Source organism: Podarcis tiliguerta, assembly GCF_965153285.1.
Source record: "Podarcis tiliguerta genome assembly, chromosome: 7".
Classification (NCBI taxonomy): domain Eukaryota; kingdom Metazoa; phylum Chordata; class Lepidosauria; order Squamata; family Lacertidae; genus Podarcis; species Podarcis tiliguerta.
The window spans coordinates 82,713,829-82,728,576 of NC_139540.1; the positions used below are offsets into that span (position 1 = coordinate 82,713,829).

General features: G+C 46.8%; 2 protein-coding genes and 1 long non-coding RNA gene across 8 annotated transcripts in view; all 3 read right to left on the reverse strand.

Moving 5' to 3' along the window:
- MTA1 (metastasis associated 1) overlaps nucleotides 1-4,462 on the reverse strand; it is a 72,830-nt gene extending 68,368 nt beyond the window's left edge. The window contains exon 1 of one of the 3 annotated variants that reach the window (XR_014513138.1): nucleotides 4,082-4,340. Coding sequence is in view for 2 of the 3 variants with exons in the window: in XM_083448708.1 (XP_083304834.1) it covers nucleotides 4,082-4,109 (28 nt within the window). In the remaining variant the exon portion in view is untranslated. Of the gene's footprint in view, nucleotides 1-4,081 lie in introns of all 3 variants that reach the window. The other 2 variants (XM_083448708.1, XM_083448709.1) reach the window with 2 other exon arrangements.
- Nucleotides 4,463-8,258: 3,796 nt separating this feature from the next.
- The window catches only part of LOC310681253, a 106,697-nt gene continuing 100,207 nt past the window's right edge, over nucleotides 8,259-14,748 (reverse strand). The window contains exon 2 of the long non-coding RNA XR_014513170.1: nucleotides 8,259-11,895. This is a non-coding gene — a long non-coding RNA (uncharacterized lncRNA). The remainder of the gene's footprint in view (nucleotides 11,896-14,748) is intronic.
- LOC310681120 (phosphofurin acidic cluster sorting protein 2-like) overlaps nucleotides 8,259-14,748 on the reverse strand; it is a 66,183-nt gene continuing 59,693 nt past the window's right edge. For all 4 annotated transcript variants that reach the window (XM_083448628.1, XM_083448629.1, XM_083448630.1 and 1 more), the window contains 2 exons: nucleotides 13,732-14,299; nucleotides 8,259-13,382 (listed from right to left, as the gene is read on the reverse strand). In XM_083448628.1, the coding sequence (XP_083304754.1) occupies nucleotides 14,187-14,299 (113 nt within the window). In that variant the 3' untranslated portion in view covers nucleotides 8,259-13,382; nucleotides 13,732-14,186. The remainder of the gene's footprint in view (nucleotides 13,383-13,731; nucleotides 14,300-14,748) is intronic.

A 14,748-nucleotide genomic window follows, 5' to 3' on the forward strand; every position in this document is an offset into this window, starting at 1 on the left:
AGGAACACTCACCAAGTGCACCTCTCTGGAAACCGCCTTGAAGACAGGGACAGAACCACTGTAAAACAGTGCCTCAGATATTCATCTCACTAAGTCAATGCAGGCGGATACCATGATCAATGGTGTCAAGTCACTGAGAGATCAAGCAAAAGTAACATGGTCACACTCCTCTTGTCCTTCTCACGATAAAGGTCGTCCAATGGCCAAGGCTGTTTCAGTTCGAAAACCAGGTTTGAACCCAGATTGTAGATTATTATTATTATTATTTATACCCCGTCCATCTGGCTGGGCTTCCCCAGCCACTCTCGGCAGCTTCCAACAAAATCCTAAAATAGAGTAATCCATCAAACATTAAAAGCTTCCCTAAACAGGGCTGCCTTCAGATGTCTTCTAAAAGTCTGGTAGTTGTTGTTCTCTTTTGACATCTGGTGGTAGGGCGTTCCACAGGGCGGGTGCCACTACCAAGAAGGCCCTCTGCCTGGTTCCCTGTAACTTGGCTTCTCGCAGCGAGGGAACCGCCAGAAGGCCCTTGGCGCTGGACCTCAGTGTCCAGGTAGAATGATTGGGGTGGAGATAATCAGTCTCTTCCAGGAATACCTGGTGTTGCTCTGCAACTACCCTCCCCACCACCTTTGCCAAGAAAGGGGTGTTGGTGACTGGTCTATAGTTGGGTCTAGCATGGGATAGTTGAGCAGCAGTCACCAACTCTGCCACCTGACCCTGGGTAGCTTTAATAAACCAGAATGGACAAGGATCTGATGAGCAGGTGATCAAGCACATCACTTAAAGTATTCTGTCCACATCTTCAGCCCACATCAACTGGAAATGATCCCACAACACCAGACTTGACGTTGCATTGGACATCTCACCTGGTACTGTTACAATAGCAGCATCTAAATCACTGCAGAACTGAGCAACTTTATCATCGAAGTGTTTAGCCATTCAGTTACAGCTAGTTAGTGTGTGCTCCAGAGGTTCAGCCCCCTAGTCAGGAGTAATCAACCTCTGAACCATACAGAACAGCTCCAGTGGGTGGCTCCTAGGAGATGCAATGAAGGCAGTGACGTTGGATTTCTTCTGTCTTGACTGCTCCTTCGCAGGATCTCCACCACCCCACCCACATGTTCTCCAATGACTGCTCCTTCGCCCAAACTTCACACACACCCTACATAGTTCCATGTTTCAGACATTGTGATATATCACTAAAAAACAATGTTTGGCTGGTGATATATCGCAATGTTGAAAACCAGCTATCGCCCAGCCCTCGTTCTCACCTGCAAGATATATACAGAAATAAGCCAAATGATCTGTTTCCTTGTTATAAAACAAGTTTGGAAGGAGTACCCTGGAGTAGAAAAGCAGCGTAATTTCCCAAATCCTCACTTGATTTACTTAATATATAAATCAAGCTGCCAGGATATGGAGAACTAGAATATGACAAACCTAACTGTGAGCCATGCTGGTAGTGAGGCAGGATATAAATGAATAAAATTCAAGAATCACAATTCGGCAGCATTCCCACTCATACACCCTCAACAATTACCATAAAACCAACACACTTTTTTGTAATTTTATGTACACCGCTTAGAGATGCTAATATTAAGTGGCATATAAATACTAAACAAACAAACAAATGCAACAGATTGTCAGAACAGAATGAAAGCAGATAATATGAAAGGAATGAAAGAATAAAAAAGCAGGATAAGAGTTCCAGCCACACCTACTTTGCTTTCTCTACCTGACTGCAAAAAAGCAAGCGTCTCAACAGACACTGGGCCATAAGGCAGATCTCAGAAGTCAATGCTCTGGCTGCATCCCAAAACAATTTCAAGTCAGGGTCTGCCTCCAGTATATATTACAGGAAAACTCTTATGCTAGCAACAGGTTGATCTCTCACACTGCTTCAAATTGATATTCTCTAACTAGGGAAATGACATTTCTTTTTTAAATCTTTTAAAACACAGTTTTTTAAAGAGAAAAAAGTATAAAATTTAACAAACAGCTAATAGCAAATCAAAACAAAAGGTAAACTAACTTTTTCTCTGAGTAGATACATTGAAATTAATGGATCCAAATTAGTCATGGCCAATAATTTCAGTGGGTCTGCTTTCAGTAAAACTTAGTTGAATACCTTGATGTAGAAGCCAGCAGCAGTCAAAATTCTAATTTCTAAAGCACTACCTAAATAGGTGAGCAGCAATATGGCCAGCTTCTGGCAGGGCAATCCCTGCCTTGGTCCCACTACAAAAAAGGCCCTGGATGTTATCTGACTAACTCACACACAGAGTAAACCTATAAAATCAATGGACTTTTGATGTGTGTAATTTAACCCTGTTTATCTACAGTGGATCTACACAGTGTGTGACTGCTGCTGCAATCTGAATCCCACTTACCTGGGAGAAAACCCCATTGAATTCAACAGGACTAGCTTTTGAGGAGCCTTGGTTAGGCTCCCACTGTTAGTCAGATACCCTTGTCTACAACACCCACGCATAGGTGGAAAAATAAAACAGGGCTCCAACGATGTCTGGTATATTCGTGTGGGTGCAGGAAACTTGTTGCTAATGTGTAGTACCCCCCCCACACACACACACAAGGCTGCACTTGTGTGAGCCCTTTGCTTTGGGCCCCCTGCTCTGGGGGTCATACACAATGCTACCAACTCTGCCCCTCACCCAACCTCCTCCAAGGGCCAAAGATGCAGGGCAAAGGCTGCCTGCCCTTCAACATCAAGTTCGTTGGACCTTTACCAAAGGTGTCACGAGCTTTGAAGACACTCGAACTCAGGACGCAAGGGAGAAACGTGCTCAGAGGAAAGCACGCTTGCCAAACCCACAACGTGATCAACTCCTGCCTAGAAAGCAATGTCCCCACTGTGGAAGGACGTGCGGATCCAGAACTGGCCTCCACAGTCGCTTACGGACTCATTGTTAAAACCGTGTTTATAGACGACTACAAGTGATCGCCAAAGAAGAAGCACGCCTAGGAAAGCAGGCAAGTTGGCGGGTTGTGAAGAGCAGCTGCCTCCCATGCCATCTCACCCTGAGCACAATACAGTGGTACCTCGGGATGCGAACGGGATCCGTTCTGGAGCCCCGTGCACATCCCAAATGGAACGTAACAGGCGACGTCGCGTCTGCGCGGGTCGCATTTCGCCGTTTCTGCGCATGAGGTCATTTTGACCGTCTGCACATGCGCGAGTGGCAAAACCCAGAGGTAACGCGCTCCGTTATTTCCGGGTCGCCGCGGAGCGCAACCCGAAAATACTTATCCTGAAACGTATTTAAACCACAGAGCCTAGGACTTGCCGAACAGAAGGTTGGCAGTTCGAATCCCCGTGACGGGGTGAGCTCCCGTTGCTTGGTCCCAGCCAACCTAGCAGTTTGAAAGCACATCAAAGTGCAAGTAGATAAATAGGTACCGCTCCGGTGGGAAGGTAAACGGCGTTTCCGTGCGCTGCTCTGGTCCGCCGGAAGCGGCTTAGTCATGCTGGCCACATGACGCGGAAGCTGTATGCTGGCTCCCTCGGCCAATAAAGCGAGATGAGCGCTGCAACCCCAGAGTCGGCTACGACGTGACCTAATGGTCAGGGGTCCCTTTACCTTTTACCTATGACTGTATTCTGGACTGGGGGGTCTGGAGCTCTGCAAGGCAGGTTGGCAGGCGAGGGAGCCAAGGAGGAGCCGCCAGTGGGGATGCCTTGCAGCTTCCCAGTCGCCTGCTGGCCCCTCTTGCAGGCGATGCCCAGGGAAGACGGAGCCTGGTCTTCCTGGACCTACTCCCCGCATTTCTTCACCTTCCCTCTCTAGGCTTGACACGGGCCCTACCCAAAAAGGACAACCAGCGCGGGCAGGCAGCGTTTCCTTCCCCGCTCTCCCCGGGGTGGCGGAGGTCCCAATCCCTCGCACCCGCCAGGGGGGGATGGAAGCGAGGAGCCGGCGCCCCCTCTGGCTACCTCGGTTCCCTTCGCGGCAGCATCTCGGGCCTCGCCTCGGGAAGCCCCCCACCCCGCCGCCGCCGGCCTCCCTCGAGGGCGCGCCCGCCGCCAGGCCCCGGCGCGAGAGCAAGGCGCCGGCCTCACCTCCGACGCGGTACATGTTGGCAGCCATAGCGGAGCGAGGAAGGCCCGGCAGGCGCCGACGGTGATGCTGCTGCTGCCGGTGCCGCTGCTGCCTCGGCTGCTTGCGCTGCCGTCGGCGCCGGATCCTCTGGAAAATGGAGACCGGGGAAGAGGGAGGAGACCAGGCGGGAGGAGGGGGAAGGGGCCTGGGAGGAGCCCGACGACGCCGCCAGGCCCTCCCCGCCAGGCCGGCTCGGGAAGGCGCTTGGCGGCGAAGAGACCAGGAATGTCGCCTTCGGTTGCCCCCCGCCACCCTCGCGGGTCCTCAGGCCGTGGGAAGGGCTTCTTCCCGTGTTCCCGCCTCGGGGGGGGGGGACGGGTTCGTGGCCGGCCCCTTGCCAGGTGCTGGCCGCCTTCGGTCGAGGGTCTTCCCCGGCAAAAGGCCACTTGTGAAGGCCAAGCCTTCCCCTCCCTCAGTGACTTATGGGGTCCCGAGGTGGGCTGAGGCCCATTGAAACCCCATGCGCTCTGCCTAGGCAAATGTCTTTGGAAGCAGGATGTGTTTTGGAAGATTGCTTGATGTTTCCAAGATGGCCTCGCCCAGGGGTTTTTTTCTTTGAAAAATGTTTAGGGTTAATAATAATAATAATAGTAATAATAATAATTTATTATTTGTACCCCGCCCATCTGGCTGGGTTTCCCCAGCCACTCTGGGCGGCTTCCATAGAAACAAAAAATACAGTAAAATATCACACGTTAAAAACTTCCCTGAACAGGGCTGCCTTAAGATGTCTTCTAAATGTCAGGTAGTTATTTATCGCTTTGACATCTGATGGGAGGGCGTTCCACAGGGCGGGCGCCACTACCGAGAAGGCCCTCTGCCTGGTTCCCTGTAGCTTTGCTTCTCGCAATGAGGGAACCGCCAGAAGGCCCTCGGCGCTGGACCTCAGTGTCCGGGCAGAACGATGGGGAAGGAGACGCTCCTTCAGATATACTGGACCGAGGCCGTTTAGGGCTTTCAAGGTCAGCACCAACACTTTGAATTGTGCTCGGAAATGTACTGGGAGCCAATGTAGGTCTTTCAAGACCGGTGTTATGTTGTCTCGGCGGCCGCTCCCAATCACCAGTCTAGCTGCCACATTCTGGATTAGTTGTAGTTTCCGAGTCACCTTCAAAGGTAGCCCCACATAGAGCGCATTGCAGTAGTCCAAGCGGGAGATAACCAGAGCATGCACCACTCTGGCGAGACAGTCCGCGGGCAGGTAGGGTCTCAGCCTGCGTACCAGGTGGAGTTGGTAGACAGCTGCCCTGGATACAGAATTGACCTGCGCCTCCATGGACAGCTGTGAGTCCAAAATGACTCCCAGGCTGCGCACCTGGTCCTTCAGGGGCACAGTTACCCTATTCAGGACCAGAGAGTCCTCCACACCAGCCCGCCCCCTGTCCCCCAAAAACAGTACTTCTGTCTTGTCAGGACAGGTTACTCTCATTTTCCTACTCATATTGAAATACTGCCCCTCAATGAGGCCAAACTTAATAGATTAACAAAATGTTTAGGGGTATGTTTAGGGGTACCCCTGCGTCCCTCCAGGAAAAAAAGCACTTGCCTTACCTCTGTTTTCCAAAAACAGCCTGGATCGTGACATTTAGCTATTTGATTATTTAATTTCTATACTGCTTACTATGTTTTGATATGGAAGGGGGGGGCATGTCTTCTTCACCTTCTTCGCTACAATATATCCATTTATTTCCAATTGTCAATGTCAAAAGGGACTAAAATCTATAAAATTCATAGAAAATCAACGTGGCAACTTGCTCAATTTCTCTAGGACTCCATGACACCTTCCCTGTCCTCCATAATCCCTCAAGCAAGGTGTCAAGACCCTAATCCTGTCAAATCACTCTGCCAAGCCTTTCCTCCGGGCAAGGCCAGGTGGCAGACTATGCATACATGGACCATTGTCTTCTCATCACCGGTACTCAGGATGTGCTTATCTGCGCATATCTCCAGCTCTGCATATTCCCCCCTCCCTCCTCCATATGTTAATCCTGTGTAACCCAACCTCTTCTTAATATATTCATGATGTAATCTGTGTAACCCAACCTCTTCTTAATGTATTCATGATGTAACTGGGATGTATTTTGCATTGTATTCTGGGACATGGAGGGAAGTTTCAAAAGTTCATGTCACGCCTTTCTCGCTGTTCAATCTCACCTTGAACCTGTTGCGCAATAAACTTGGATCTTCTGCAGTTTGCTCCTGTCTCCGGCTGAGCTCATTTTCCTCCGCAGGGACCCGCGGACTTAGTCCGACGAGCTGGGTGGCAGAGCAGCCTTTCACCCAGATTTTACCGTAACAGTTTAGAACATCTCTAAGCGGTGTACAAAAAGCTTAAAAAACAGACAACTTAAATATTAAAAAATTACACCGTTGCGTATTAAAAGTGTTCCATTTGGTCTGCATTTAGCCATCGAGCCTTGTGAGCTTGATTCACAGGAAAGCAGTGGTATGCAATACATAAACGTAAGGTTGTCAGTTAGGGCTGGGGTGGGGGGAAGGATTCCATTGGCAAAGGAGCCACGTTTCTGGGTGACTTTACGGGACCCTTAGTCTAAGAAAGGAGGTTGCTTTGTGCTGGGGGGCAAATGGATGGGTGGTTGAGCCCCCTCCCTCACCTAGCTGGTGGTTAGGAGGATAAAGGCCAGAGCTGAGGTGTGGATGAGCTGGGCTAAAAGCAGGAGGCAGGCAGAAGCCTGAGACGAAGAGCTATGCTTGATTTCCGCTGCAATCCGAAGCTGTGCATATACAGTGGTACCTCTGGTTGCAAACAGGATCCGTTCCAGAGCCCCGTTCACATCATGAGCAGAACGCAGCCCGCATCTGCGTGTGTGCAGGTCGCGATTTGCTACTTCTGCGCATGCGTGTGACATCATTCTGAGCGTCTGCGCATGCACGAGTGGCGAAACCCGGTAGTAACCCGTTCCGTTACTTCTGGGTCACCGCAGGACGCAACCTGAAAAGACATAACCTTAACTGAACGTAACAAGAGGTATGACTGTATGGAAGAAGCAATACCATATGGGGAGTTAAGGCTGTGAGCCCTTCCAGCGTAGGCTCAGGATGTGTATATGTGTGTAAGTAAGCCACATATCCTAAAGGCACTACAGTCTCCACTGCCCTTCATTCCTAGGAAATTGAACATTGGGTGGGTGGGCACCCAGAACCCCTGGAATCTCACGGCTCAGAGATTGGGGTGGTGGGCAACACAATGCTTTCCTGCAATGAAAAAACTACATCCCTTGTATGACCCTTTTCAAAGTAGTCCCCCTCATACTATGACATCTTATCTACAGGATCTAACGATTCTAAAGATAGAAGAGCTTTCTTGAGTGCACAACTGAAGGTGCTTCCTTCAGCAGTCAGGGAACCCCATTTCATAATCATACATGTCCATGCAGAAATGGTGATACGGAAATACTGGCCTGTGTGCTTCTGTTAATGAGAAAATAGAAAGGAAACTAATTGTTAACGTGTCTAAAGCAAAGCAGAAGGCTTGATTTATAGTGGACAAGAAAGATTAAAACAGATATAAACTCTCATCTTTAATCCTTTTGTTTTTGTTTCCTGCCACTAAAGAACAAGTGAAATCAAGAGTTAAGCAACCATCCTTAACCATGAGAAAGGAGTTTGTTCTGAGAGAGCGCAACCACACCTGTGATTTTTAAGGGGGAAACCAAGGGGGATTCAGTGGCTAATAATATCCAGAATATTAAAAGCATCCCATATGACAAATGTACTTTTGGATCAACCAGTGATGGTTGGTATTGTTAAACAGTTGATGGCTGAACAATTTAAAATGATCAGATCAATGTTTGATGAAGATGAAGAAAATGAGACAGAGGAATATGTTGGAAAAAAGAAATGGGGAATACCTAGAAGCTTCAGACCAAATTGATGAAATGTTGGCAATTTTGGATCATGCAGCACCTAAACTGAAGGAAGCAGATAGTGATGCAGAAATGGAAGCTACCTTCATACATTCCTTCTATTAGTTCTGTGTGCATGCACACACACATGCCTTTATTACTAACTAAAATATTTTAATTTTCACCCAAATATTTACATACAAGATCCAAATGTCATTGAGGCAGAAAGTAGGGGGGGTGTCATTTCAAAGCAAGACACAGGATAGGTATGTGCTTTCCGATCCAATTTTATTAGTATGGCATTAGTACCATAAAATATTTCACAAAGTAGTGTACATTGCAATTTATTCCAAAAAGGCTATGTACACTTACAGTCTTGATTTAAAAACAAACTAACTGTACAATGAAAGAGATGGACTGTTAAAAATACATACAAATGGACAACATTCCTTCATTTTCCTTGTCTGAAAGGTCACTCTGCACAAACACTATCCACAAACTGCTTGCTTACTGAAAGAAGCAGTAAGTTGCCAGATCTAAGGTCCTTCCATCATTAGACTCCACTTCCTATTCTTACTCAAGCTATTGCTTGAGTAGCAGTTTTGAGACAAAGGGGTGACTTGAAAATAGGAACTAAATGGGTAACATGTTCATTATTTTATCCAATAATCATTGGGGCCAAATGGCTATGAAATGCAAGAGATATATCGAGAAATACAGCGGTTTGATGCATTTCCTGCCAAACCAGTTTTAATCTGCATTGGAAACAAGCTGAGGTGTGTACATTTACACACTGCCTTTCTTACAGGTGGGTGGTCTTATATGCCTGACGTCAACCTGTGTTCATGCAGCTTCATGAATGAAAATGGTGGGTGGGTTGCAGGGGTGGAGAGACCAGCTGGATGTAGCGTGAAAATACAATGGGCAACATGGAAGCACATCAAACTATCCTGATATGTAAACAACATGCAAATATGATTTGAAATTTACCAGTGGGGGGGTGATCCCTCTGCATTTTAAGCTGGTAATATCTACACAGCCTTTATTACAGTCAAATCTACCATCATTTGGGGGGGGGGGGAATAAAGTTTTTATTATTATTTCATTTTACAATATATATATAAAACAGAAACAATTATAACAGACAAAAATTAAAAGATTAAAAATAAAGCAGGCACGTAGAATGCGGAGTTGAACATGAATTAAAATAATGAAGTCCAAGTAATGACTTATTAGCTTTATCAGATCATCAAGTCTAGTCCAGTTTTGCCAAGGTTGTTTTGAAAATGATGGTTTCACTGTATATGTTATAAAGGACTGGTAAATCATATAAAAAGTGTCTAGAGTTTGTAGTCCTTGTCAAATTATGCATGATTTTCTCCATTACAGCTATATTCCAGAGCGAATGGTACGAAGCGTCCCATGTAAGATACTGGGCTGTTTTCCATCCAGTTGCTATTACCATTTGTGCTTCCAAGTTCATATATAAGACCAATTATTTTGACTATATTTACATTGGTATCATCAAAAATATTCAGTGACATTAATTTTAGGCAACAAGCAATAGTTTCTTTAGTAGCATATCCACCATCATTTGTAGATGTAATGGGGGTCTCCCCATCCCCCAACTGTGTTTCAAATTGCATTTGCAAATTGTTGAACACATCAGTACAGATTGGTGTGCTCCCAGGTTGTCCACAGTCTGCCCAGTGGGCAGAGAGAATGTGTGGACATCTTCGTATGACTTACATTTTCAAATCTGATGGAAGATGGTTTGGTGGGAAACACATCAAAACACAGTACTTCTCAATAAACTATAGCATAGATGCCAGTTGTGGCTAATGTGTGTTCATGGATTCACAAACCAGCAGTGGGAGCACACTGGTGGCGGAGCCAGTGAGAGCACACACGGCTTCAGATGGAAGAACGGCAGGTGCAAGAGAGTAGCCCCGAAGACCTCCAACAGCATCTGTTTTTAAGAACAAAGTTCTTTTCCTTAAGAAAAGCAACCATTACCAGTTCTGATGTTTTCTGGTTACAAACTTTTCCGAGTGCCTCAAACCAAACATGGCAAGAGATGCATCTGTGGTACAAAGCTACTGCTACCAACACCTCAGTTTGCAACTGTTTGAGCAGTTAACTCAGGACAACGTCTCATAGCATAAAGTAATCCAGGCCTCGTACTTTATTGCAAATGTGATAAAACACATTGCTATTGGTGGCTTCTGAAGTGTGTGAGCAAGTCAAAATCCACCTAATAGGAGCACAAAATAGTTGCCACGAGGTGTGTGGAAGACCTAGACCAGGGGTAGGCAAACTAAGGCCCGGGGGCCAGATCCGGCCCAATCACCTTGTCAATCCAGCCCACGAATAAGCATGTATTTCCATGAGTAGAATGTGCCCTTTTATTTAAAACGCATCTCTGGGTTATTTGTGGGGCCTGCCTGGTGTTTTTACAAGAGTAGAATGTGTGCTTTTATTTAAAATGCACCTCTAGGTTATTTGTGGGGCATAGGAATTCGTTCATATATATTTTTTCCAAAATACAGTCCGACCCCCCACAAGGTCTGAGGGACAGTGGACCGGCCCCCTGTTGAAAAAGTTTGCTGACCCCTGTCTTAGACACAATGGAATTAGTCTCTATGCATAATGGATAGAAAATTTAATTACACCCATTTATAGCAAAGAATATTTCAACCACTGCTGGCCAGTCCAGAGCTTGGTGAAGTAGACACGGAATATGAAATGTGCTTTAGTCATTGTGGTTGGACAAGCATGAAGAGGGACGGAAGGAGGAAACCAAGCAACTTCCTTTAAAGGGCTGCTTTGTCCCATCAGAAATATTTGTGTGCTTGTGTGCCTTTTCCCCAAGGCAATGCTGGAAGCTATCTTAGAGCAAGCAGCAAGCTTAAATCACCTTGGATTGGACTTGCCTTCTAAGAAAAGTCAAGGGTTGCTCTCTCACAAAACTTTATGGAAAGGCAGTGCCACATTCCCAAAGTCCAGCGCAAACTGAAGTAATGGTGTAAAGAACGAGTGGGGAACATTCTTCCATCTTGAGGGCTACCTTTCCTTAGGGGCAGCCTTCTGAGGGCCACATACCGCAGTGGATGGGGCCAGAGACGGAGGAAGCAACAGATGCAACTGTACAGCCGGCCAATTTCTACAGATGCCCCCCCCCCCCACCTCTCCCATCCTGGCAGAGTTCAAGGACGCATTCCAACGGGGCAAAAATATTCCAGGAGAGATGAGTGAGGGGTGCTGTCTGGGGAAAAGGGTTGGCCCAGGGAAAGGCCCAAGAACTAGACCAGACTAGAGGGCCATACGCAGTCCCCAGGCCGTAGGTTCCTCACCTCCCAAGAATAAGAACAAACAATAAGAGAAATAAAAAATAAATAAATTGAACATATGCCTGTAGCAGAAATCTCAGGACACACACACATCAGCACACCATACAAGCGTGGCATTGCAGGGATCTTCAACATAATTAGTGTTTGTTTTTATCTTAAGAAAGATATACTGAATGAGCCCAAACCTGCTGCTTGGGGGCAAGGGAAGAGAGAAATGACAAGGCACTCAAACCTTCTGGAAGTTTTCAGATGGCTCATCTGCCTAGCTACTCATTATTGCTGGGCTCTACCAACAATTTTGTCCATTGGCTCCTTTTCAGGGTGATCCAGGGCTATACAGAGTTGGGCCGATACGGAACAACTTGCAGACCCAAATTTGAACAGTAAGGAAATTGGTCAAATGATTAAATGAAACTGTGGAGACTTTGTGGCCAAGGAAAAGCTCAGAGAAATCTTCCTAAGATCTGGGTACTTGTCTGTAGTACAATAATTTTATCACTCCCCTCCCCAACACACAGAAACACACCAGTGTTTGGGGGCAGACCTTTCCTGCCAAGACTTAAAGGTAAAGGGACCCCTGACCATTAGGTCCAGTTGCGGACGACTGAGGTTGCCGCGCTCATCTCGCTTTATCGGCCAAGGGAGCTAGCGTACAGCTTCCAGTCATGTGGCCAGCATAACTAAGCTGCTTCTGGCGAACCAGAGCAGTGCATTGGAAACGCCGTTTACCTTCCCGCCGGAGTGGTACCTATTTATCTACTTGCACTTTGACGTGCTTTCGAACTGCTAGGTTGGCAGGAGCAGGGACCGAGCAACGGGAGCTCACCCCGTCGTGGGGATTCGAACCGCCGACCTTCTGATCGGCAAGCCCAAGGCTCAGTGGTTTACACCACAGCGCCACCCGCGTCCCTTTTTGCAAAGACTTAGGCCCTGCAATAATGTCCTTCCCTGCCACCTGCCCAACACCATAGACAGAAGTCTATTGGGAGCTCAAAACTCATTTGCCACCAGAATCAGGGAACAGTGGAAGGGCATTTGGGGCATATTCTCCAAAGTGATCTATGAACTCTAGTTTAATGGCGTGTACAAAGAAAGTCTTGTAGGCGGTCCTAGAGGCAAGGGGGAATATGGCCAAAATTCTGCAAGAGGATAAGGAACTAGTGTGGAGTATCTGCTGGACTGTGCTATTCTGTAGGTGCAGACATAGCTATAGTGCTGAAATAAGTCCTATTCACCCTGCTGGGCACCAGCTCTATCTCCCAGGCACTCTCTCTTCTTCTCTTCTGTGACAACATAATGTTTGCAAATATTATCTCACATTAACGGGTCAACATTAGTAAGTGCAAATTGCTAGACAAAAGTCCACACACCGAGCCCCAAACTGGCATTCTACATGCTGGTAATTGCATCGGAAGTTCCCGGACGGAAATTGGGCTGCTTTTAAATATTGCTGATATAGACAGTACTACATTTCTAAATAACGTTCATAATTTATGTTTCGAAAAGTGCTCTACCACAAGTCAGATAGCCACGAGTTTGGGGGGGGGGGGGAATCAGATTACATAATCACAGTTAGAAGGTCTGTCACTTGCATGAGCAGCAATTTGCAATCAATTGTGGCAGGCTGTCCATTCTGGGACAAGGAGAGAATGATTTCAACAATTTTGCTTCTATGTAAAATTTAGGGGTTAGCATTTATTTTAACACAAAAAAGTTGTCAAAATGGGCAACCTCATATTGGATTGGTTCAGAAGAGATACAAGTGATTTCCCCAGAAATAAAGAGTAACTTGGATGATGTTATCAGCCAATCTGATACTCATTATTTAGCTTCCAAGCTGCCCCATTTCTTCCTTTCCACCCATTCAGTCCAGCATTCCTCTGAACTTTCTCCTGCTTCCAATGAAACTGGACCGTCTGATTCTACTGATGCTACTGGGGGTGGGTGTTGCAGGAAGTGAGGGAAATCTGACACACACACCCTCACACCTCTCTCTTTCCCCATGGGAAAAATGGCATTGCTTAGGTCTATCAGGGATTTTAATCCTGGTACAGTGGTGCCCCGCAAGACGAATGCCTCGCAAGACGGAAAACCCGCTAGACGAAAGGGTTTTCCGTTTTTCGATGCGCTTCGCAGGACGAATTTCCCTATGGGCTTGCTTCACAAGACAAAAATGTCTTGCGAGTCTTGAGATTTTTTTCCGCTCCCCACCCCCTTTTTCTAAGCCGCTAAACCGCTAATAGCCTTTTAGCAGCTAATCCGCTAAGCCGCTAAGCCTTTAATAGCCGCTAAACCGCTAATAGCGCTAAGCCGCTAAGAGGGTTGCTTCGCAAGACGAAAAAACCGCTAGACGAAGAGACTCGCGGAATGAATTAATTTCGTCTTGCGAGGCACCACTGTACTCATAATGATCATGGTGACAAGCAGCGGCAATGAGGAGGCGTAGATCAGATGTCCTAGATGGAGAAATTGTCTTGAAAGCAGGGAGTAATTTGGGTGGGGGAGGCTGGATGAGTGCTAAGGAAGGGCACCCTGGAAGTTACTCTCCAGCTGAATTTGGAAAATTTCACAAGCATGCTCCCACTCTCCATCTAATTGGGTTCTACGTTAATAAGCAAGTTACTCTTGGGTTTTTAAAAAATTATTAAGGGCTCTTGCAAGTATCTTAGATGGCTGGCTAGACTTAATATTGAATTGCTGAGGTTTTAAGTACTATCCTTCCCTTGCAGACAACAGAAGAACAAACAGAAGCGTATCTGAGCTGTTATCCAAGCACGTAAGTAAGAGAGCACAAACAGCTGGTACTCATGTGTTGTGGCTTGCAGAACTGTCCCATAATTCCTGCTCTGTTAGGATTTGGAATGCCCAAATATGCAGATGGGAAAATGCTTGACATGGGAAGACCACTGTGCTGCTAGCTGGAAGAACTTCACGTCGTTCCACTCCACTCCGTCAATAAGCACTGCAGCAGGAGATAAACAAAGAAAGATGATTAGGACAGAAGTGCTTGGGGACCTGGTTTCAACTTACACCCCAGCAATTTCCCCTTGCCATAAAAATAAATGCATCAAAATTCATCCAGATACACTGCAAAAACCCTCCCTAAAAAGGTGAAGGACCCCTGACAGTTAAGTCCAGTTGTGAACTGCAGGAATGATCGCTGGGTGTGAGGCACACTTCCGCCTGCGGACAGCCTTAGCTGTCTGCACGCGTGACCTTGGAGTGCGGAGCACACTCCTCCCCACAGATAAAGCCACAGCTGTCTGAACATCTTGCCCTCTATCTAACCTTTGCTCTCTTAGTGGTCTGCCGTGCCCTGTCTGTGACCTTTGTCTCCTTTGTCATACATTGTGCAAGGGGAAAATGACGCAGTGGAAACAGGTGCCAAAATAACTTTGTACCACCCCACGA